This window comes from Zingiber officinale, chromosome 5A (assembly GCF_018446385.1).
Source record: "Zingiber officinale cultivar Zhangliang chromosome 5A, Zo_v1.1, whole genome shotgun sequence".
NCBI classification, from domain to species: Eukaryota; Viridiplantae; Streptophyta; class Magnoliopsida; order Zingiberales; family Zingiberaceae; genus Zingiber; species Zingiber officinale.
This window is the reverse complement of record NC_055994.1, coordinates 122,935,475-122,962,237: the sequence shown is the minus strand read 5'-3', so window position 1 is coordinate 122,962,237 and position 26,763 is coordinate 122,935,475. Positions and strand designations below refer to the sequence as shown.

Sequence of the window (26,763 nt, the reverse complement as noted above, 5' to 3'; positions counted from 1 at the left end):
CCAGCAACAAGGACAGCAAGCTGCTGCCTTCTTTTCCAGCCACTCACAGCAGCAAACTTGCTGCCTTTTTCCAGCAACCGCACCATCCTTTGGTTTTCCCTCTCCTTGCTCTTCTCACATCTCGGCAGCAGAAGCCGGAGAGCCATCCAAAGCCATCAACGAAGAGGGAAAAGTTGTTTTCCCTCGTCATTGTTTCTCGTTCCCTTTTCCAACCACAGGAGATATATTTTACTTTAAGCGATTTCTATTTAGGATGGATAAATAAGTAGATTGTAGTGGAGGTCTCGTGTAGGAATGCGAAAGATTACAAAGTAGCGAGATCAAAAATAAACCATTGACTTAAGTCTTATATAATGTTTAGATTTTATGTTACACATTTATTGGATATCATTTTGAGTATTTGAATTATTTGCATATGATACTTGTAGAAACGAGGTCGAGTGGAGCACAGTGATCTGCCAACACTTGGCGTTTTTGCTGTATATAAAAGTAGGCAAATTGTAACCACTCGTTATAAAATTTCTTATACATGAATAAATAAAAAAATTGGATTATGCATATATATCATTATTTTCAAAAATGAGATTACAATGATTAAAAATAGTGAAATGGGTTTAAAATAATTAAACCACTAGAGGGTAAATAATTAATGTTATTTTATGTTCACATATAAGTACCATATGAGGATTAAGATGGGAAAGATTGTTTTAAAATCAAAATAGATGCTCTAACTTACTCTTCCGTTAACAACTGTCTTTATATTTGCTTGGCCTTCCTTACTATTAGTACTTCTTGATGACACTTGCAACTTCTTATTTTATCACTTTTACCCGTGAACCCGATAATGATTAATGAACATACTTCATATGAGATTAACTTGGGTTGGTCGTTCAGACTAACTAATACAACAAACAACAACAACCAAGCTGTATCTCACTAAGTGAGGTCGGCTATATGAATCCTCTTACGCTATTGGGCTCTATCCCTCACTATATCATTTTCTATACTTAAATATATTTTATCTTATTTTATTATTGCTAACTAAGTATTTTTTTTGTCTTCCTTATTTGATGTGCATGTTTGTCATAGTTTCTCATCGCCTAATTCGAATATTTATTGATCGCCTAAGTAACCATCTTAAATGTCTCTCGGAGTTCTCTCTCGATAGATGCAACTCCGACTTCCTCTATAATATTCTCATTTCTTATTCTATCTATCCTCATATGTCCATATATCCCCAATAACATCCACATCTTTACAACTTTGTGTTGAATTCACCTCCATATAATATAGGAGGTCTAACTGCTATTTTGTAAAACTTTCTTTGAAGATTTAGAAGTACTTTACAATCACATAAAACATCTGACGCTCTTCTCCATTTCAACCATTCTGATTCTATTTTATGTATGACATCCCTCTCAATCACCTTATTATTTTAAAAAATAATCCTAAATATTTAAAACTCTCAATTCCAAGCAACTCATTATCTCCTATCTTAACAATTATCTCACTATATTTAATATTGTTAAATTTAAATTCCATATATTCTGTCTTTATTCTACTAAACTTAAAACCTTTCTCATCTAGTATTTTCCACCAAGATTCTAATTTAGCTTTACTCCTTCATATATTTTATCTACCAAAATAATATCATATACAAACATCATACATCATGGTACTGTGTCTTGAATGTATACAGTGAGCTCGTTCATAATTAATGTAAAAAGATAAAAACTAAGAGTTTTTCCTTGATATAACCCTATGTTTATTGAAAATACTTCAGTTACTCCACCTGAAGTTTTTACTATATACATACCCTAGATTAGTTCAATATATATTACGCTAACACCTCTCTTTTCTAGAATTCTCTATATAATTTCTCTTGTGACTCTATCATAAGCTTTTTCTAAGTCAATGAATACCATATGTTGTTTTTGCACCCGATATTTTTCAATTAATTATCTAAGAAGATGTATAGCTTCTATTGTCGACCTTTCAAGCAATAACCAAAATTGATTTTTAATATAATTGTGGTATCCTTCCTTAATCTTTTTTCTATTACTCTTTCCCAAAGTTTCATGGTATGACTCATTAATTTAATACTCATATAGTTTGTCAATTTTGTACGTCTCCCTTGTTCTTATTTAAAAGAACTAGAGTACTTACCTCCATTAATTAGGTATTTTTCGTTTTCAATATAATGTTAAATAATTTTGTAAGTCATTCAATACTATGCACTTCCATATCTCTATCAAAATATCATTTAATCCAATGGCTTTTTCATTGTGCATTCCATTTAAAACTTATTCTACTTATGAAATTTAAATTCTACGATAAAAATTTAAATTTCTATACTCATATAACCTACTTAAATTACCTAATGATATAGTGCTGAAGATGGGTCCCCCAAAAGTGGGTCAAAGCTAGGAAAATCGGCTGAGAGTCAAAGTCAAATATAGTCAAAGGCCTAGAGTCACAGATCAAGCGAAGTGGGTCTAACGGGCCTCCAATGCCGCTCTAGCGTGACCGTCTGAACGACCATCCACTAAAAACTTGCAACTGAGGTTAAGAGACAAACAATAAATTTCTGAGCACACTGTCCTAGCCGATCGGATGGCATGTCCGGTCGGACAAAAGGTAGCCCTCCGATAACCGGAAAGCCAAGTGAAGGACAAGCTGATACACTGTTCAGTACAACCGAGGTAGGACGTCCCTACAAAGGATGACAACGGGACGAGTTCGGGCCGAGTTTGGTTAATCCCAAAACCCGCCCAGCCAGAAAAAAATGGACCCAGACCAACCCCACCTAATTTTTCAACCCGCCCCGCCCGGCCCCATTCAAAACCCAGCAAGTCCATATCGGGTTGGACCCACCAACCCACTAAGCTAAAAAAAATACAAGTCAACCATATGTTATTATTATTGTATATTTTATATTATATAATATAAATATAAAACATTATTATTATATACATCTCAAAGCGTATACACGTTTTCCAAAACATCCTAGGAAAAAACAAGTCAAAAAGTGTCTCTAACACTTTTCCTTAAGTCAGCACGCAAATCTCTGATGTGATAGACTCGAAGCTTCTAAAAGTACGATTTGTATGCTGGACATGCTCTGTTGTCGGCGACACAAACTTCCGAAAGAGTACGATGAGATATGTAGGTGGTTCCCACTATGAGCCGACCGGAATCTGCTCGAAAGGAACGTCCTAGCTCGGTCGTATTGAACAACGTATCGGCTTGTCCTTCACTTGGCTTTCCTATTCTCGGAGGGCTACCTTTTGTTCGATCGGATATGTCCGATCAGCAGGGGCGGTGGGCCGAAAAATTTACTCTCACATCCGAGCAGCATTGGAGGTCAGTTCGGCCCACTTCGCCTGATCTGTGACTCTAGACCTTTGACTGTTTCCGCCGATCTTCCCTATTCTGACCCACTTTTGGGGGTCATCTTCACTACTGTATCACCTAAAGTTAAGTTAATCACCTAAACATTCATTAAAAAGTTAATAAAAATACCTTTTCCAACGCTCTTTTATTTCTCCATAGTTTACTAATACCCTATTGTATCCATTTTTAATACATTTTAATTGGACAAGATCTCTGATCTTTCTTTCTCTAACTTTAACTAATCTATAAATGTCATTTTCCCCTTCTTTATATCCAATTTTTGATATAATCATTCAAAAATTTTATTTTTTTCTTTATTCACTACTTTCTTTCCCTCTTTCTTGGCTATTGTATATTTTTTAAAATTTTCCTCGTTCTTAGAAATATATAATTCTTTATAAGCTATTCATTTTTCCTTCACTTTCTCTTGTACTTTCTCATTCCACCACCAAGATTCCATACTTAATGGTGCATGTACCTTTGACTTACCAAGTATACTTTTAGCTACTATTTTCAATTTTAGTATCATCCGATCCCATGTCGTATTAGAGTCACTATATATTTCACCTAATGCTTGTACTCCTACTTTCTTCTTAATATATTTTGCTTCCCATCTTTTAACTTCCACCACTTAATTTTAGGAGTTGTATATATTTGTTTTCTATTGATACTATACTTGTGAGTAGTTAAGCTTTCTCAAGGGATAACCTTGCAATCTTTATAAATCTTTTTATCCCTCTTTCTAACCTTGGATAAGAAAGTCAATTTGAAATTTATTATTACCACTTTTAAACGTGTCCAAGTGTTCTTCTCTTTTTTAAAAAAAAATCATACTAGCTAATATAAGGGCATATGCTATCGCAAAATTCAATATAGTTTTTTCATCTTCATTTCTCCTTCCAAACTCATAACCCCTATGTATCATCTCACATTCATTTTTTTCTCTCCAACATGCTTATTTAGATCACCTCCTATTAAAATCATTTCATTTGGCAGAATATTTTGTAATACTTCATCTAGGTTGCCCAAAACCTTGATTTGATAGTTTCATCTAATCCTACTTACGTGCATATATGTTAATTACGTTCATAATTTCTTTCGCTACTATTATTTTAAGGGTTATAATTTTATCCAATTTTCTAACTACTCTTCCAACTTCATCTTTTAACAAACTATCTAACAATATTCACTCCATTTCTTGTTTTACTTTTTCCTGTGTATCATAACTTAAAACTCAAGGTCTCTATCATCTTTGTCTTCTCACCTACCTATTTTGTCTCTTGTACACAGAAAATATCAATTCTTCTCTTAATCATCGCATCTACTATTTTCATCGATTTACCAATGAGGGTTCCATATTCAAATCTTAGACTATTAGTTTTCCTATAATATTTGTTATTATCCCACGTATGGTGTGAAAACTCTTGCTTATTTAACACTACACCCGAGTTCTCATGGAGATGTAGCGACTTTTGCTGATACATTATACATTACAGTCAGACCCTACAATATGAACTATTGCATATTTAGCACTACATCGGAGTTCTGGAGATGTAGCAGCCTTTGCCGAGACGTTACAATTGGATACTACGTGTTCCTTCTGGACAACAGCCTAGAATTAGCACAATAGTTTAATGAATCCATTCATTAAATATTTATCAACCTAATGCAACCCTCCTCCTTTGATAAGATCTGAAAATTGAATAATTGTGATAAATGAATAAATTGAAATCTTATATCAGAATACCCGATCACCCACATGTTATGGTAGCATGGTCAATCGTAGTATAGAGTACTTGACCACCCATATTTTGTTGTGGCAGCGAGGTCACCCGTGATCAGTGTTATTATTATATTCCACCAGTGAGGCGGCTTTTAGCCTATACGTCAGATGACGTTATTACTCTAAGGACAATTACTCCAGTACTTCTTAGTTGATTTGTCAGCTTTAGATCATTGATACGCCAAATGTTGATACTCACATGATGGTGATATTTATCCATGTAGAAATTATACCTTTGATGACTGGTATACGTGCTGATTAAATAATGAGAATTAAAAATTTATCTTAATTAATGATAATAGATGATGATAATTATACAAGAATCTACATTTATGTATAAATTGAGAACTCAAAGAAGATCTAAAAGTTATAATAAGAAATTGTGCTTCCTTAACCTCTTGATAAAATGATATTTATGCATATCTTTTCTGATTATCCATTTAGCAATTTATGCTTACTGTCTGCTCCCCTTGATCTCCAGTTTTACAAGCACAGGCACCCTATTAATATTATAATTGATTTCAGCATGTACATATAGTTGCCCAAAGATCTTAACCTGCGGAATCTAGGTTTGGTTTGCTTTTTATGTGTTTTATTTTGTCACTTGTTTTAATGGTAAAGTTTCATTATATAGAAAGAAAATGTTATAAATAAATAAATTAGGTAAATTTCTTGATTATTCTATTTATATGGTATTTAGTTCTCTTTCAATATATTGTCACCGAATAGGGTACCTCCCAATATGTGAGAATCACACCGTTGAGGCATGACAAGATCAAGGTTGACCAAGATAGGTTTTGACGTGGATGATTGTGCGGAAAGTTAAGTAGACTAAGATTGATCGGATACTTGACTGTAAAGAAGTCTAAGTGGGTCACAGTTAACCGGACAGTTAATAGTCAGAAATCCAACCGGATTTAGCAAGGATGAAGTCTAAGTGAGTCACGATTGATTAAACTCTTGCCTTTAGACGAGAAGTCCAAATTAGTTAAGGAGGACCAAACGTTTAGCAATGGTGAAATCCTAATAGGTCATGATTGATCAGATGTTAAACATGAAACAAGAAATCCTGACAAATTAAGATTAACCAAATACTCGACAATGATGAAGTCATAAAGGTTGACCGAATGTTAGGCAAGAGTGAATGACCGCTAGCAATGGTGAAATATGTCACTCAAGGTTGACTATACAATGAGCAAAACAAGATTCATTTGTAAAGTTATTTCATTTGCATTGAATTTATTTGCATTTATATCTTTTGTTTTCTTGTTTGTATTATTTGTAAAGAACAGGAATTGTGAGAGGTTTTTCTACCTATAGAAATTAATTTTTTGTGTTTGTGTTGTTTTTGTTTTATATTTTTTTCTATTGTGTTTTAACTCCTTGTAGACCAACACAATGAACGACGAACATGACAATCCAAAATCGCTATTCTTTGGCGATTTTATTATCCCAACATGCACGACGACAACGACACAACACAAGGCTTCCCTTGAGGCTTCTGCAAAGTGTGCACCTGTGTTAAAGTGGCACAAGCCTTCCATGATCAACACGACAAGGGCTAGGATTTGGAATTGTCTCTTCACTTCTTCCTTAGCTCCTTGATTCCATTCTTTTGGTGCATATGACACTGTGTGTCAACACAACACTTCTGCTTCTCATTCCAACAAGGATAAAAAAAAACCCAACTCAAAATGAGATTTCAAACCTTTGTATAAATAGATGTAGACGTCTATATATATCAGTATTCTAAAAAACGTTAGGCGATAGGCAGGCAGTCGTCCGACGCCCAGCACCTAGGTGGAATATTTTTTTCTCACGAAAATCTGCCAATTGATCGATTGGTGTTCAATCAATTAGCTAGTCGATCGGCAGTTTGTTTCCTCGCAAAACTCTTGCCAATCAATCGATTGATAGTGTACAATCGATCGGCCAATCGATTCTGAAGGCTTCCCTACGAAAAAAATATACATAATTTAATTTCAACATACAATGAAAATAATCCGAAATAGCAAAAATACACAAACTAATAAGGAGCAAAATATTAATCAAAATTGAAAATATTAATTTGTTCAACTTCAATAAACAATGAAAATAGCAAAAATACACAAAACAACTCATATAATCTTATATCCCTAATTCTTCTTCTGGTTTATCTCCATATTTCTCCAACACTTCTTTATCGGATGCAAACTCAAAATCCAAGACATCTTCCTCTTCTTCATCCAATACACATACTTCTTCTTGAAACTCTCTTACATCTTCAATATTTGTCGCAACATCTTCATCTCCACAATCAACAATCCATTATCATAATTGTTTCACTAGCAAGTAGCACATCAACTCTTTTCTTTTTGTCTTCTCTTTTTGTTTATGATCTTGACATTGAATTGAATATAACTAAATTATTCAACCTTCCAGTATCTAGTCTATTTATTTTCTTTGTATGGATCTATGTTAAAAAAAATATTAATATTGAATACATATTTAGACATTTAGTAATTACTAATTAGTAGTTACACAATAAGTAATTAAGTACTTCCCCCTCAAAAATACTCCGATTTCTCTCACAAACGGAAGAACTTGTAGTTAATGAAAGGATCCTTTTAGCCATCTTTTGCAATTTAAGTACACTATTTCCATAAAGATATCACCATCCAACTAAATAAAAACAAATCAAACAATAACAATAAGCAAAATCAAGAAACAAGTAATAAAACTTATAAAATAAAGTAAGCAATTATTACTTAGTTTTTACCCGAATCATATTTCTCGTCGTTGTTTATGCATCCAATTATAGCCAATGCCCTTTCAAATCCCCCGCTTTGTTAATATACTTCAACAACTCTACATTTACTATCTAACTTTGGCTATCAATATCATCGGGAAATAATGCTTCAACACAAGTGAAAAATTCATTCGTGACCACTTCTTCACTTCCTATGCTCCAGTCATTAAAAGAGTAATAAGGATTCAAGAAGTAGGTCGCCAAATGTAGTGCACTATCAAGCCGATTACGACTTTTCTTATCAATAATCGGCGATAGTGAAGCTCTTGATTTTTGAATGTCACTTTAATCTCCTCTCTCACTCTAAGTAATTCTCCATACACAAAACATGACTTCTTATCCCCATCAACAAGATGGAGCAACTTAACTAAAGGGGTAAACACCTTCAAGTCAAACTTACTCCATTCCAAAAAGAGGCACTCATAGCGATATTATATGCGGTCTTCCCCTTTGTGCTCTTTGAATGTTGGCATGCATTCCATTTTTCACTAGCAACCATAGCTCTTAGTTCTCTTTTCTTCTCCATCAAGCTTTGCAAAGTTAGAAAAGCGGTTGCAAATCGTGTTACTCCCGGCCTCACTATATCCCTTTTTTTGGTAAACTTTATTATCATTGACAATGTCTTGTGATGTGTATAAATAAAGATTGTCAAGTCTTTGCCTTCTCAATCACCCCTTTGAACTTAGGTTGGTTCCCAATTCCTTAAAGCATAAGATTCACGGTGTGAGTTGCACATGAAGTCCAAAATTTATATGATCTCTTCTCCTTCAACAAATCTTTTGCCACCATATTACTCGAAGCATTGTCTGTTATCACTTGAACTACACTTTGGGCCAACTTCTTCAATGCACTTGTCCACATATTCAAATATATAATTTCCGGTGTATGCTTCATCCGATACTTCCGTAGAAAGGAAAGTTGTGCCTTCTTTACAATTGGCACACAAATTCATAATACTTCTTTTCTGGTCGGTCCAAGCATCAATCAAAACTGAGCAACCATTTAAAGATCATTCTTCTTCTTGCTTCTTTAATTGACTTTTAGTTCTATCTACCTCTTCCTTCAATAAGAGCTTCCTTAATAGGTATTAAGTTAGAGGACGATAACCTAGGCCAAATTTACCAACCACTTCCACAAACCTCTTGAAATTATCATTGTCAATGGCATGAAAAGGAATACTGGACTTAACACCCATCAAGCTAAATATTGGTGCATAGTATGTGTCCTTTGCTTCCAAAATGCATCAATAATATTTTGTTGTTGTTTTGTCTTCTTACTTCCACTCAATGAAGATTCGAGATCAATGACGGATGCAAATCGGTCCATAGGGCCAAGAGTAAGCAGGTTTCTTCTTGTTCTTAGACTCCCTTCATCTTCCTCATATTCTTCAAGAACAACTTCTCTCACCTCAATTTCATTCATATTCTTTTGTTTCTTTTTTGTTCTTGCTTCTTCAATGACATTCTTATATTGTACTTTATCCTCATCCGAAGACTTCTTACACGGAGCAACATTTCCCTTGATATTGGCAACATGTTGTTTGATCCTATAAATTCCACCACTAGTAATTTTTTCACACAACTTACATTTCAACTTATTCAAATTTTTAGGATCCACCAAGTCCGCAAATTCGCATCCAACATCATTCAAATTACGCTTCATGTCATTAAATTCACTAAAAAAGATGATGCTCTTTTATGAAGAAGAAGGGGAAGGAGAAGATGAAGAAGCGGCTGCTACTCCTCTTTGATGAAGAAGAAGAAGGGGAGGAAGAAGATGAAGAGGCGGCTGCGGCTCGAAGAGGAAAAACCCCTTTTAAACGATTCAAAAATTAAAATATAAACCCCTTTCGTCGCTGCCAGTTGATTGGTAGAAACTCATCAATCGATTAACAAGTTCAATCGATTCAACAACCTTCTATTTCTCGTGAAACTCCTGTCAATCGATCGGTCAATCGATTCAGCAAGCTTCGATTGAAAGTGTTCAATCGATCGGCCAATCGATTCGGCAGGCTTCTATTTCTCGCGAAACTCACGCCATTCAATTGGCCAATTGATAGGAAGTGTTCAATTGATCGGCTAATCAATTCGAAAATTTTTTGTTTAAAAAAAAAAAATCAGATGCCCTACGCCTAAGCGACGCCTAGCCGCCTAGGCGGCCAATTAATGTGAGGATGCCTACCGACATCGCCTTTGCAAAAGGCGGGGCAGTGGGCAGCCACCCACCGCCTAGGCGGCACCTTTTAGAACACACACAGAGATATATATATATATATATATATATATATATATATATATATATATATATATATGTTAATTAGTTGATTTAGTTTCGCCTAAAAAATGATTGCACATGCATACCATGTCCTATATGATTCCCTTCTAAGTCTAACTACACAACCGCATATTCAGATGAAGCAAAGGCTTTTTTTAAAACCATAGTTATAAAAGACTAACCAATGATTACCTGCTTAGCATAAGACATCCCCATGTAATCAATTCCATTTAACCAATGGCTATGTATACCAATAACCACCATTTCAGCACGTGAATAGAATTGATGCCCAACATCAATACCTGACATTATAAAAGATCATTCAACATGAACTTGCTAACAAGTGATCATGAACATTCATTACACAAAAAAAATGAAGAAATATTATAACAATTAAGTATAAAAAAGGCAAATTATAATATCACGCTAGACATTCAGTTTGTTACCTACTGAAGTTTTGGAACCTTTTCTACACCTAGACCTACTTACACCATTCCATGAATTTAGAATTATGATTTTCGCTAGTTGAAGATTAGTAAGGTTCTGTTCAGTGAAGTTCCAAGAGATGGGGTTCAATAAATTCAAAATTATTATGGTAAAGGTTTACACTTGACAGACAAATTATTTCATTCAAGTGGTGTCTTAATCAACTTGAGCAACAAAATTACTTAGTTAAATTCAGAATACCACGTCACATCAAATTATAATTTATTATTATTTCATTCAAGTGGAGACACAAGAGCATTTATTATTTGGATGCCCTGCTATAGCAGAGTTATGGAGGCGAATTAGAGACTGATAGATGATGTGAGTTTTTGGGAGATATTACTGTGAGAGCAAAATGTTGACAAAGGCCCGTCATCTTATCTTGTCTTCTATGATACATTATGTATGGGGGGCTATTAGTTTCTTTGGTGAGGAACAATTAGACAGAAGAATTTTTGGAGTGTGAAAATTCATATATATCGGTCCTTAGGAGGATACTCAGATCTAACACTGCGTCGGACATAAGTAGCTCATAAAGGTCAATTCTTGTACCCCTGATTTGTGTTATACTATTTTACTTATCCCAAAAAAAATATCAAAAGCAAGATTTTCCATTGCATTGCAAACTTCATGTGTATATACATGACACAATAAATATAACAGATGACACAAAAAAACAACACTGCATGAAACCTATCAAAATAAGCTTAATTTTGGAATGGCTAACCTGGAAGATGGCCTATTCTTTTCTCTGGATATAAAACAGATCTATTCTCGATCATCTGCCAAACAAAGTACTCACTTCAGTAAACCAGACACAAAAAATCAGAACAGTTGGCTTCTTCACATAGGGCATTCACTATAGCATTCATTATTGATGGGTTAGAATAAGCAGATAAATGGTGGCATATTCATCTTCATATATACAAGTGTAACCTACGAGCTTTCAATAAATTCTAAAAGTTTACAGAAACTTTAGAAAACTTGACATCTGATCTTCAAATGATCAAATCATGGGAATGATTATTCAGAATAAGATCATCCCAGTTACCAACATAAGATCATACGTAATTCATTTATTAATTCACATATCTAGCAACCAACATAGATTTATACACAGGTCCAAGGGCGTTGAACAATTTTGGAAAAGTTGCATCAAATGTTATTAGATAATTGGATTGCTTTGTCAAGTAATTGTCAGAATAAAGATTTAAATCACATTTCCAGGTTCAAGATAACAGCATAAAAACCGTGTGTACTACCTCTAAAACATATCCAAGATAAGTGAAAAGTAACTCAAATAGGAAGATACCAGTCAGACTGGAACTAAAGCCAACTTCAAAATACTTTGTAGTTTACATATTTAATACATGTGATGTGAGTACTTTTAGGTTCATGATTATATATTGGATAATCTTTGTTTAGTTAGATTGATCATTTTAATATTTTATACCAATTTTAAGTTAGATCTGGATTGACTTTGTCTTGGATTTGTTATTCTAATTTTTATTGTAGATCATTTGAAGATGCTAAGCATAAACAATTTAGTTAAAGAAAATTTAAGGCAAGAGAAGCATTCTATGGAGTTCTCAAGCATCAGATAAGCTTGAGAGCATGTATAAAAAATGTCCTTTGGGTTCATAGGAGGATCTTGCATGAATAAGATGAGCATCTAAGGTGAGTCTAATTTACCTAGATATCATATTCTTGTAATTTTCCAACTATAGCAAGATATTTGAATCGGGTTCCATGTTTTCCATCCTTTATATCAAGTGATGCCTATGTTCATTTTAGCGAGTTTTGTATCGATGGTGGACGCCTGAACATATGCATTGAAAACAGAGGTGTCATAAATGGGTCTAGGAGCCTTAGAGATGATATTTTGAGTATCTTTAAAGGTGTAAACAAGCCAAGCGCTCACAAGTTATTTGTATCTCAGTTCGAAAAAAAGTTAGCCTAATTTCAAGCTCGAAAACATTATCGAACCGAGCTCGAGCTTTCATTTAGAGGCTTGCGAACGTGTTCATTACGAGACTATTTATATATGAGCCTTATATATATATATATATATATATATATATATATATATATATATATATATATATATATATATATATCACATGAATTATAAATATAATATCTTAATAATTATTATAACTAAATATCTTAAACGAGCTCAATATTGTAACAGCACCAGTGCAAGGTCATGGGAAAGGTCGAACCACATTGACACAGAGGGTGTCAAGAGCATACATTTTGAAATCGTTCAATTCTAACACCGTATTAAGCTAGTGTTCTAAAAAAATTGTAATGGTCACGACACTTGTAACGAGAAAAGGACTTAAACTAAAGAAAAGTGTTAATCTTATAAACTAAAACATATTAAAAGTACCTGTGGCTGCTTCAATCTGAAAAGACTAGTTAAACAACATGTTACAAAGTTGAAATACTTACTTTGGTGATTGCTTTGAGATCAGGCCTTTTTGAACCTCGTTTTATTTCATCTTCACTGCTGCCTACAATCTGTAGAAACACTAACCAACTTGCTTTTAAAAATAATGTTATTTTAAAATAGTAGATGCGATAAGAATAAAACCGTATTTATAAAACTCAAGACCAGCATTTATGTTATTTATGTAATGAGATGCCTAATAAAAAAACAGTCCGGTGCACTAAGCTCCCACTAATGCAGATCCCGGAAAAGGGTCAAACTACAGTCTATTCCTTATATTGCATTGCAATAGGCTATTTTCGCGACTCGAATCATGTGCTAACAAGGTCACACGACATTTATTCTGGCATTCCAAGAATGAGATGCCTACGAAATCAAGAGAAAATAAGAATGAAATGCACATGGCATTTTATTGGATAATTTGTACTAGCATTCCAAGATAAGCATTCTGCTTATCAATTTACAAAAGAAAGGGATCTCTTATATTTATAGTTGATCATTGAGGTGATCAAAATATATTAATAATAATAACAACAGTAATTATTACAAATACTCGAACTTTGTCTAGTATATATTGCTTTACAAGTTTTTGGATTGATGCTAGATCAACTTGCTACCGGTATTCTAGTGAAATTAATATATTTACATATGATATTATCCTATAATTGAGGGCTTAGAATATTTTTTTTATTTTCATGTTGCAGATTTAAGAATAAGTCATTGAAAATTGAAAAGAAGAAATAAAAATTTATCACTCCGTTTCACCTTAATAAATTTAAATGTGTCAAAATAAATCAATGTTAATTATTTTATTTCTCTTTCCAACTTACAAATTCTATTTTCTAAAAAAAAAGAATAAAAATAGAAAATTTTCCAAATAAACACTATAGACGAGGAAATGCTAGGGAGTAGTTGCTCAATCAAGTTTGATTGCAGGTTTTAAACCAATCCAGATTAAATCCATTCACAAAGCTGACGAAGTTGCTGACTTGGAAAGTCATTTGGATGATGGTGAGATAGAAGTGAGGCTACTCCCTGAAGAGTTCGCAGTAGATGTCAGTAATGAACAAATAATAGGTACTGATGCTAAGGCCCACCCTTAATAAGGATGCAGAAGTATTGAACAAAATGAAGCATTTACAGAAGCTACAATATCAAATGCCTAAATGTTACTTGGAGTATTAAAAATTGCAGAACATACTCTCTTCAGTTTTTGGATTTTGTTTTTATTTTGAAGAGCTAAAATCTATTTCAAATACTCAATCTCTGCTATTGAGATTCGATTAATGAAAATCATTTGCTACTTGAGTGAGCAGTAAATATTTGTAGCATATACTTGTAATGGAAAACAACAAAATGATTAGGAAATGCAGAATTTAAGTGTTAAAACTCATATATACAGATTCTTGGAACTTTTCCTATTTTGTAAGAAGCTGATATTTATGATTCTAGTGCCTCATGTCCTTCAGGATTTTGGAGCAGATGGTGTTCCCTAGGAGCCTCTTTCCTTATGCTTCTGAATCACCTTCTTCCCATGAGATTTCATGTCTTTATTACTAGATTTCCTTCATTTGGTTAAGTGTGTGGAAATAAATGTACAATTAATTTAGTTCGTTCATTTTATTTTAGAGCTTGGTGGAATAGAGGTAGGTTGTCACTAGTAAGATACTCGTTAATTTATACAACAACCAACCAAGTCTTTTATCCCACTAAATGAAGTCTGGATCATCCTACATTATTGGACTCATTCTCTACCATATCCTCATCCATATTTAAATGAATTTTATTTTATTTTATATTTTACTAAGTTTTTTTTTTGTCTCTCTCTTCCTTGATTAATATATGTATTTATCATGGACTCATAGAGTATTTAACAGTCGCCTAAATACAAATTTGAACAATCGTAAACGTGTCTTTCGGTCTTTTCCTTTAATAGATGAACACCCACTTTCTCTTTGATATTCTCATTTTTTATTTTTCATCCTCATATATCCGCATATCCACATTAACATCCTCATTTATGTGACTTTTATCATCTACACGTGTGCTCACTTTATAGCCCAACATTCAACTCTATATAATATAATCGGTCCATTTTATAAAACTTCCCTTTAAACTTTAAAAGTAGCTTACAACCATAAAGAATATTGCACCTTTCTCCCTTTCTACCATCCTTTTTATATCCTATGTAAAGCATCTCCATCAATCCCTCCATCCTTTTAAAAAAAAATAATCTCAAATATTTAAAAACTTGTAGTAAAGGTAACTTATCTATCTTCTATCTTAACAATTGTCTTACTAATTCTACTTTTACTAAACTTAAATTTCATATATTTTATCTTTACTCTATTAAGCCTTAATCCTTTAAGTTTCAATGTATCACGCAAAACTCGAGTTTAACATATACTCTTTTATGTGTCTTATCAGTGAAAATAATGTCATCTACAAACATCATGCATTATAGTTATGTATCTTGGATGTGTGAGTTCATAACTAATGTAAAAAGATATAAACTTAGACTTGATCATTTTTTTATAAGAAGCACTTCGATTAATCCGCACTTTACTCTTATCATTACATAATAAGACATCCATAATTGTTTCAATATACATTGTGCTAACACCTTTTTTTTTAATTCTCCACATAATTTCTTTTGAGACTTTATCATAAGATTTTTAAGTCAATAAATATCATATTTATGTCTTACGTCTTTTCCCAATAATTTCAATCAATTATCTAAGGAGATGTATAGCTTCTATCATCGACGCATAAATCCAAATTAATTTTTCAGACACAATAGTCTCCTTCTAAGGTTCGGTTGTTGTTTTTGTTGTAATAGTCTCCTTCCTTAATTTTTTCCGATCACTCTTTCTCAAAATTACATAGTATGGCTCATTAGCTTAATGTCCTATAATTCACATAATTTTGAACATTTCCTTTGTTTTTAAACAAGGAGACTAAAATAATTACCCTCCACTAGTCAAGCATTTTCTTTATTCTCAATATCAAATTAAATAACTTCGTAAGTCATTCAATACTCTACTTTTCTAGATACTTTCATACCTCTATTGGAACATGATATGGTTCAACTACTTAGCCATTTGCATCCCATTTCACATCTATTCCACTTATGTAATTTGAATTCTCTAATAAAAATTTAAATTTTATACCACTGACCTACTTAAATTTTCTAAGCTAAGTTGGTCATGCAAACCTTTATTAAAAGGTTGATAAAAATACCTCTTCAATCATTCATTTATTTTCTCACCCTTCACTAGTACTATATTAGATTAATCTTTAATGCATTTTATTTGGGTAAGATATCTTATTTTCATCTCTCGCTTAAGTTATTCTATACGTGTCTCTTTCCTCTTCTTTTGTATCATGTTGTCAATACAAGCGTTCAAAAGTTTTACTTTTGATTCACTACTTTCTTAGCCTTTTTCTTGGCTACTACATACTTTTTAAAGTTCGTTTTTTAAAGTTCTCTTTAATGCATTCCACTACTAAGTTGGCAAAAGGCGAATGTGCTCGCCCCCAACGCCCCCGTAAACCTGTCCCAGTCCTTATTCCACTACTAAGATTCTTTAGTTGGTAGTGTCCGTCTTCTTGACTCATCGAGTACACGCTTAGCCACTATTTTTAAATTTTATGTCATCTCTCATATTGTATCTGAGTCACTATATATTTCTCTTAATACTTGTGTTCTTATCCTCTCAAAAATAATTTACTTCTCATTTTTTAACTTCTACCACTTAATCCTAAGAGATATGCACGTCTTCCTTCTACTTGGTGGCAAAAGGTCATACGCACACCCCAGGCACCCCACACAACTGGTCTCACGATCATTTGTAGAGAGGTAAATCAAAGGTGGCTTTTTTTTGCCTTTTGAACCGTGGTCAGTGCATGGGGGAGGGCAGGAACTTAGCAAGCATTTCGCTTTCAAGAATTGACCTCTATACCTCTTGATGGCAACGCCCCAGACAATGACTCGTCCCATAAGGACACGTATTCCTTTTACTGATATTATGATTGAAGCGTGTATCTAACACTACTAACTTATGTTAGGTGATTAAGTTTTCTCTAAAGATGATTTTGCAGTCTTTTTATATCTCTCTTCTTGATCATAAGAAATTAATTTATAACTTATTATTCTCACTTTTGAACGTAAATAGATATTCTTCTATTTTCTTGAATAACATGTTAGTTATTATAAGTTTATATATTATTGTGAAATCCAATATGGCTTTTCGCTCTTCATTTCTTATTCCAAAAACATAGTCTCATGCACCTTATCATATTCCTTATTTTTTACTCATATATGTCCATTTAGATCTCATATTAAAATCAACTCATTTATTGAAATCTTATGTATAATCTTATGTAGGTCTTCCAAAATCTTATGTTTGGTGAGATGCATATATGTTAAATATATTAATAGTTTGTTTAGCTACCATTATCTTAAATGTTATAGTCTCATCTCTCTGTTTACTACTTCTATTTTGTCCTCAAACTATCTAGTACTTCATTTTTTGTTTTATTGTTTCGCATATACCATAATATAAAACTTAAGTTCTCTATCATCTTTGTCTTTTCTCCTATCCATTTTATCTCTTGTAAATATGAAAAACTAATTCTTTTCCTAGTAATAGTATCTACTAATTCCATTACTTTATCTGTAAGTATTGCTACATTTCTTATTTCAAATTTAAAATAATTAGTATTCTTATAATCAGTGTTCTAAATGGTGGTTGAGGCGACCGCCTAGGCAGGAGGTGGACCTCAACCGCATTGCTTTTATGGAAGGCAATGTTTTAGGCAATTCAAAATAGGTTAAAAAACCCTAGTGCTTTAGGTGATTTCAAAACAACTCACCCCTCCATCCGCCTCAAACCGTCGCCGCTACTACCCCATCGATGCTGCCGGCCACCGACGTTGACGCAACCATCGTTACTATCGCCGCCATCGCTTGCTATCGTCTTTAGGTTAGGCTTTTATATATTTCGGTTCCAGTATGACAAACAAAAAACCTAACTCTCTGTTTCGACATTTCAGCGTTTAGGTTTCGCATCGAACGTGTCGTCGAACCCAAGTGACACATTCGGGCCTGTCGCCGGGTTGGGGTGACACCTCCGGGCCCGTCGTCTGGCTCGAACGACGTGTCCAAGCTCACATGATAGCTCCGAACTCGTCGTTGGCCAAAGCGACGGGTCCGGACTCATCATTTCCAAGCGACAAGTTGGACGCATCGCCTGATACGGTGACAAGTCCGGACGTATCACCCGATACAACGACAGGTCCAGACACATCGCCTGATCCTACGACGCATCCTGCCTCCGAAGCCGAGACGCGGAAGTCGTCGAAACAGAGAGGTTTTTCATTTTTTTTTTAACTTAACTTAGAATTTAATTGAAAAACTTTAGATTGATGATTTTAATCAAATCCTAGATATGATTAGAATAATTTAAATAAACTTAATTAAAATCTAATAAAATTATCTTATATATATATATATATATATATACATATATTGAGATTAACTTTTTTATTTTTAGTTAATATATTTTAAAGTAAGTTTGTGTTCTAATTTTTTATCTTTTATTTAATTATTGAAGATTAATGACAGAAAATGAGAAACAACCGCAAATGGAATTGAAGCAAAAGTCTACTGATATTGTTTGAGATTATGGAGTGTTGTATTGCAAAGAAAAAAGAGATTCGATCACATGCAAATTGTGTAAGAGACTTATTAAGGGAGGCATTTATCGGATGAAGCGTCATATTACGGGTATTATAGGACAAGTTGAAGCATGTCCTAAAGCATTCGATGAAGACAAAAAAAAAAGAGTAAAAGCTTATCTTGAAAATAACAAGAAAAGAAGCGAGGAAGGGTGGAAGACCTAAAAAAGAGAGGGCGGAAGTAAATATAAGTGTTGATGTACAGGATGATGATTGTTAGGTGGAGAAAGAATCTTCTAAAAAGAACACAAAGCAGTTGAGGCCTATTGATAAGTGGATATCAACAATCGATCCAACAAAAGACAAGACAACAAAACATAAATGATGCATTAAAGTTTAAGTTTACAAATGATTTGAATGAATACCTTGCAAGATGGATTTATGAAGCGAGGATTCCTTTTCATGCAATTGACAATCAAAGCTTTAGACAATTTGTAGAGGCGGTGGGCCAATTTAGCCCGAGCTACAAACCTCCAAGTCAATATCGTTTACGAGAGTCACTTTTGAAGCAAGAAGTTGAGAGGACCAAATAAAATCTAAAAAAGTATGAAGAAGAGTGGATAAAAAATGAATGTTCAATTATGACAGATATGAACGGATCACAAGAGGAATGTTCAATTATGAATCTATGTGTTAAGTGCAAACTAGGCACTTCATTCTTCGGTTCCATAGAAGAATCCATTAAGGCACACACTAGAACTTACATCTTTGAGTTTATGGAAAACTACATCAATGAAATTAGCCCTCAACATGTTGTTCAAGTAGTGACGAACAATGCAACAAACAATATGACGGCAGCAGAGTTGTTGAAGGTTGCACAACCTCAAATTTTTTGGACCTCTTGTGTGACTTATACAATCAACATCATGCTTGAAGCAATTGGAAAGCTACCCAAGTCTAGCGAATGCTTGAGAAAAGCAAAGGCCCTAATAATATCCATCCATGCACATCATAGAACTTTGGCTATTATAAGAAAATATACCAATAAGCGGGGTATTGTGAGGCCCAGGGTCACTAGATTTGCTATTTTATTTTTGACTTTGGAAAGTCTCAAAGGCAAAAAAAGATCAGACTTATGTTGACATCCAAGGTGTGGAGCAACACAAAATTAAGGAGTAGTGTGAAGGGAAAACGGCAGAGACGATGGTAACAAGTATCTCTTTTTGGAATGATGTTTCTTTGGCTTTGAATGTTTTCACCCCTTTAGTGAAAGTTTTATGCCTTTGTTAATGGTGACAAAAAATCCTTAATGGCCTTTTTATTGGGTGCACTTAAACAAGCCAAGGAAAAAATTAGAAAGACTTTCAAAAAAAGAAGAAAATATCAAGATGATTGATGAGAAGTCTAAGAGTAAACTTCATAGTCCTTTCCATTATGCCGCTTACTTATTGAATCCGATTTTTTACTTCAAAGATACAGGTATACAAAATGACATCAATGTTATGAATGATTTTTAAAATTGTGTTGAGAGAATTTTCCCTGACAACGAGGACATACAATCCACCATTTCTAATGATGAATTGTTGAAATATAAGAGCAAATCCGAAAACTTTGGCAAAAAAATGGCGGTCGCGGCATATGAGAAGGTGGATGTATATCATGACTTTGATTCGGATACATCTCTTTCCTTTATTTCTATTCACTAACATATATGTCTCTTTTACCTATTCTTGGGTTTATTATTTTTTTGACTCTTTACTTTTTTAAGTTGGATGATGGTCCAATTATGGTGGTGAAACTCTAAACTTACAAAAAAAATGACAATGAGATTTCTCTCTTTAACAAGTAGTTCATTAGAGTGTGAAAGAAATTAGAGCGAATTTAAAGGGGTAAATAGCAATTAATAAATTATATTATCTTTTTTCCTTTTTTTTTTTAATAATTTTCTAATTATTTAGATACAGACTAAAAAGAGGAGTAGGCTTGAGACATCAGATTAAATGATCTTGTATATATGTCAAATTCAACGTCAATCTTATGAAGAAGAGTAAAAGATAAATGGGTGAACCTTTGCTTCTATCCTCTCTGGCTAGTGAAGTTCAAGGTTGGCTTGTTGATGGTGGTGATGAAGATGAGGTCGAGACTCACTTAGAGAACAGTGGTGAAGGCCTCGGGAGCGGATGAAGTGCTACAACCAAGGAGAAGCGCAAAGAACATCCCCATTAGAGAACTTGATGAGGATTTAGATACATCAGAGGAGGAGAATGAAGAAGATGTTGATTTTAAGTCTGATGATGAGAGGATTATGAATGTAGTTGATTTTGCATGTGTAGATAATTTAGAAGATTAATTATTTTTAGTCTAGTCATTATTGGTTTGTTGCAATGATGGATTGAAACTTTGAATTTTGAACTTAGGCTTTTGGTACTTTTTTTAGGATTAATATGGTAATGAATTTTTATTATCTTGTTACAACAACAACAACAACCACCAAGCCTTTTCCCACTAGGTGGGGTCGGCTGTATGAATCCTTTTACGACATTGAGCTCTATCTCTCATTATATCATCATCTATATTTAAATAAATTTTATCTTGTTTTATTGTTGCTAACCAAGTCTTTTTTGGTCTTCCTCTTCCTCGTTTGATATGCATGTTTATCATAGTTTCACATCGTCTAACTGGAGCATTTATTGGTCATCTAAGTACATGTTTGTACCATCTTAAACGTGTCTCTCGGAGTTTGTCCTCAATAGATGCAACTCCGACTTTCTCTCTAATGCTCTCATTCCTTATTTTGTCCATCTTCGTATGCCCACACATCCACCTTAACATCCTCATCTCTGCAACTCTCATCTTATGCTCATGAGCTCGAGTCATAGCCCAACATTCAACTCCATATAACATAACAGGTCTAACAGCGGTTTTATAGAACTTATCTTTAAGTTTAAGAGGTACTTTACGGTCACATAAAACACCTGACGCTCCCCTCCATTTCACCCATCCTGCTTGTATTCTATGTAAGACGTCTCTCTCAATCCCTCCATCATTTTGTAAAAATGATCCTAAATATTTAAATCTCTCGGTTCCGGACAACTCGTCTTCTCCTATCTTAACAATTGTTTCATTACTTCTAATATTGCTAAATTTAAATTCTATATATTCTGTCTTTAATTTACTAAGCTTAAAACATTTCCCTTCTAGTGTTTCCCTCCAAGATTCTAGCTTAGCATTTACTCCTTCACATGTCTCATCTACCAAAATAATATCATCTGCAAACAACATGCACCACGGTACTGTGTCTTGAATATGCGCAGTGAGTTCGTCCATAATTAGTGTAAAAAAATAGGGACTTAAGGTTGATCCTTGATGTAACTCTATCTTTATTGGAAATGCTTCAGTTACTCCGCATGAAGTCTTTACTCTGGTCGTTACATCCTCATACATATCCTTAATTAATTCAATATATGTTACGCTAACACCTCTCTTTTCTAAAATTCTCCATATAATTTCTCTTGGAACTCTATCATAAGCTTTTTTTAAGTCAATGAATACCATGTGTAGATCTTATTTTTGCTCCCGATATTTTTCAATTAATTGTCTAAGGAGATGTATAGCTTCTACTGTCGACCTTCCAGCATGAACCCAAATTGATTTTCTGTCACTGTGATCTCCTTCCTTAATCTTTTTTCTATTACTTTTTCCCAAAGTTTCATAGTATGACTCATTAATTTAATACCCCTATAGTTTGCACAATTTTGTATGTCTCCCTTGTTCTTATATAAGGGAACTAGAGTACTTATCCTCCATTGATCAGGCATTCTTTTCGTTTTCAATATCATGTTAAATAATTTTATAAGTCATTCAAATACCTTGTTTCCCTAAGCACTTCCATACCTCTATCGGAATATCATATGATCCAACGGCTTTTCCATTGTTGTTTTACTTCTGAAGTTTGAATTCTACGATAAAAATTAAAATTTCTATGTTCATTTGACCTAATTAAATTACCTAAGTTAAGTTGGTCACCTAAACATTCATTAAAAAATTGATGAAAATACCTCTTCCACCGCTCTTTTATTTCTCCATCATTTACTAATACCCTATTACATTTATCTTTAATACATTTTATTTGGCTAAGATCTCTTGTTTTCCTTTCTCTCAATTTAGCTATTGTATAAATATCTCTTTCCCCTTCTTTTGTATCCAATTTTTGATATAACCGTTCAAAAGTTTCATTTTTTGCTTCACTCACTACTTTCTTAGCTTTTTTCTTGGCTATTGTATATTTTTTTAAGTTTTCCTCATTCTTACAAATATATAATTCTTATAAGCTATTCGTTTTTCCTTCACTTTCTCTTGTACTTTCTCATTCCACCATCAAGATTCTTTACTTAGTGGTGTATGTCCCTTTGACTCACCGAGTACACTGTTAGTTACTATTTTCAACTTTGATATCATCTTATCCCATGTTGTATTAGAGTCATCATATATTTCACCTAATGCTTGTACTTCTACCTTCTCCTTAAATATATTTTGTTTCTCATCCTTTAACTTCCACCACTTAAATCTATGAATTGTATATATTTTATTTCTATTGATACTATGTTTGAGGCATATATCCAACACTACTACCCTATGTTGGGTAGTTAAGCTTTCTCCAGGGATGACTTTGCAATCTTTACAAATCTTTCTATCCTTCTTCCTAACCATAAAAAAGTCAATTTGCGATATATTATTCCCACTTTTGAATGTGACTAAGTGTTCTTCCCAATTTTTATTATCTTGTTAGTTGCATTTATATATTTATTTGTGCCTTATATAAATTGTATTGTATTATATGAACCTTATTTATGCATAGCCATCATAAAGAATGTTGACTATTTATAATATTTCATATAAAAATAGTAAAAAAATTCAACCAACGAGGTCATTGGCCGCTCCGTCATTGCTTACCGCCATTTACAAAACTGCTTATAATGTTTGTTCTTTTCCAACATAGGAAGTGAATACTCTTGCATATTTAACATTATACCTAGGTTCTCATAGAGATGTAGAGGTCCTTACCAAGACATTATAGTCAGACCCTGCAACGCGTTCTTTTTATAAAATAACCTAGCATTAAGACAATACTTAATTGATCCATATATAGCATTTGTCTATGTTTAAAAGTTGATTGGCAACTTAACGTAACCCTCGTCCTTTATCCAACCTTGGAACCGGCCATGTCGAAGTATTCGCCATGGACATAGTTTTGTTAATTTACACTTGTTTCTAAAATATAAAGTGATGCAGATATATCTTGTTGATACCTTATGTTTGCAATTATGCACACTTTGTAATTGGTGAAAAGAATTTAAAAATGTGATAATAATTCGAGATAGCTAGATAGTATTATAGAAATCTACATTGCAACAAAAAGATTGCTATGTCCTGCCGTAAGTTGTTTGAAATTTCATGCTATTGTGGTTCTTATTATCAGTAACTATTATTGCATAAATAAGTACTCAGAATTGCAAACTATTTTAATAAAAGCGCAATTTTAAATTTTGGTAAACATATTACGGTGATTATTGTCAATGTCACATTAACAAACATAGCTTGAGCAAAACCTTCTTTTTTGGAACCTTGACTTTTGCAGCCTTACAATTTGCTAATTGTTTGACTTCAACTTGCTTTACTCTCTGCTCTTCCACCTGTGTCATAAAGAGAAAAGAGAAATACTATATAAAAATCATCATCCATTTTTACAACAATAGATTAGCAAATAAATAACTTTTAAATAGCAGACCAAGTGCCTATCATGACAAGCTTTACAAAATTCTTTGACAAACAAAAATTGTAGAAAATAAATGAATGTGTGTTTGAGCACATTCAACATGTTCATAATTACAACACCATGAATACAAGGGCAAACATTGTCAAACAAAAAAAAAACAATCATGTTAAAGTCATTGGCATTAGAACCTGGTTTTTTAAGTAAAACACCCAAAGCACTATTAATGAGGACGAAGTGAAGCATTTTTTGCCTGTCTAGTTATTTCCACAAGAATTCACCAAATTCACAACTCAACATGATTTACCAAATAAATGTAATGTAAGTGACCATATAGGATTCTTTTCTCAAAATATCTTAATTATACAATCATTCTCATAATAAAAGCTAATAGATAGCTGGTCATGGCACCAAATCAAAAATAAAGATTAAAAAAAATCAGTTCATGCAAATATATAAAATTTACATTTTCCTTCAAATAAACTGAATACATTGTCAACAGCTGGATGAAAAAACACAGTAAACTGTGCATCTAGAACAAGCATCCAAAGCCATTTTTTCTTATGCTAGGTGATTATTATATTGATCTCCCTAAATCTAAATATTATCTTTTCCGAGACAATCTGTCTTTCTCAAATATAAATTGGAACTACAATGCTATCATTAGTTAAAACATAAGAGCGCTTTGTTATATCATATTCCCATTTTATTAATGAGGCAGTACCTGAACAAAATGAAGATAGTGACTGTTAAAAACCCGCAGTGACTCCTTAACCTTCATTTGATCACTCTTCACTGCTCCATTCTGGGAGGTACCACCCACACCATCAACACTACCCTGTGCGTTAGCATCAACCTTGCCAAGAGCCGCCGTATCCTCACTGTTGGTAGCTTGCATAAGCGAGAGGTCCCTTATGGCCCTCATTTTCACGATTTCTTTCCTAGGACCCTTCTCGGGTTGCTTGTCACTGCAATTTGGCCGCTGTTTCTCTGCAAGCCTGGGACTGGATCGGGTAGCGACCTTGGCAGTGGGCAACTCAGTGGTCGCAGCTTCGCCATGGTCACTCTTCGCAGCTCCATTCCGGGAGCAGCCATCTCCACCATCAACACTACCCTCTCCTGCCATTTTTTTTGCTATGTTGTCACCGGGACCTGGCTCCGACTGCTTCGGACTGCCGTAATGATGTCGTTTCCCCAGCAACCTGGCGCTAAATCGCCTCCCGGCCTTGCCCAGCGACGAATCCGCCATCGGCGCATCTTCTCCGCAGCTCGTGGATACTGTCAGCGGTTCAACCGACAGAGCCGCTTGAACGCACTCCTTCGCGTCTCCGACCATCTGGACAACAACAACAATAATAATAACAACAAACAAAAATAAATGAATGAACTAATAACTTCAAAGAATCTAAGAAACTGGGGGAGGGGCACCTTCCAACCGCGCGAACAGCTAGGGTTTCTATCTGAGTTAAGGAAGAAACCGCGGATCGATCGAGCGAGGGGAACAGTAGAACTAGTGGAGATCGTTGAGAAGAGACCGCGGGAGGGCGAATTCCAAATGGACAAAAAGAGGAGGGATTTTGAAGCAGTGACTCGAAATGCGCGCTAGGAATCTGAGGAGCGCAGGCGTCACGTCGAGCGCCGGATTTTGCTGAACCGTGCCCGAATGACGAAACTAGTTTCAGAGTCCCTTATTTTTATAATATTGAAATCATGCGTCGCATTTGATTTCTACCGCTCCCTCGACTTTCAATAATGCATCTAAAACTCTTAATTATTTTAAATCAAAATAAATATATTTTTAAAAACTTTTTTAATATACTTATTTTTTTATATCTAAATTTATTAAGAATAATAAATTTTTAAATTTATAAAAATTTAATAAAATTTATCACAAACTCATTATAAAACTTAGGCAATAATAATAATTAATCAATATCATCAATAAATCAATGGATTTTTAAGACTCCCTTAAGTAAAAAAAAATATCATAAAATTGCTTAATAGACTTAGAAAACATAAATATTTCAACTATAACTAATGTATTCTTAAAAATCTCTTTAATATATTTATATTTTTATCTTTATATTTTTATCTGAATTTAATGGCATAAATTGAAATGAGTAAATTTGTAAACT

General features: G+C 33.7%; 1 protein-coding gene across 1 annotated transcript in view; it reads right to left on the bottom strand.

Moving 5' to 3' along the window:
• The window catches only part of LOC121979952, a 37,558-nt gene extending 11,235 nt beyond the window's left edge, over window positions 1-26,323 (bottom strand). Inside the window, exons 1-6 of the mRNA XM_042531924.1 lie at window positions 26,057-26,323; window positions 25,353-25,964; window positions 24,465-24,548; window positions 13,179-13,247; window positions 11,452-11,506; window positions 10,431-10,540 (exon numbers count right to left, since the gene is read on the bottom strand). Of these exons, the coding sequence (XP_042387858.1) occupies window positions 10,431-10,540; window positions 11,452-11,506; window positions 13,179-13,247; window positions 24,465-24,548; window positions 25,353-25,964 (930 nt within the window). The 5' untranslated portion in view covers window positions 26,057-26,323. The remainder of the gene's footprint in view (window positions 1-10,430; window positions 10,541-11,451; window positions 11,507-13,178; window positions 13,248-24,464; window positions 24,549-25,352; window positions 25,965-26,056) is intronic.
• Between the last annotated feature and the right edge of the window lie 440 nt (window positions 26,324-26,763).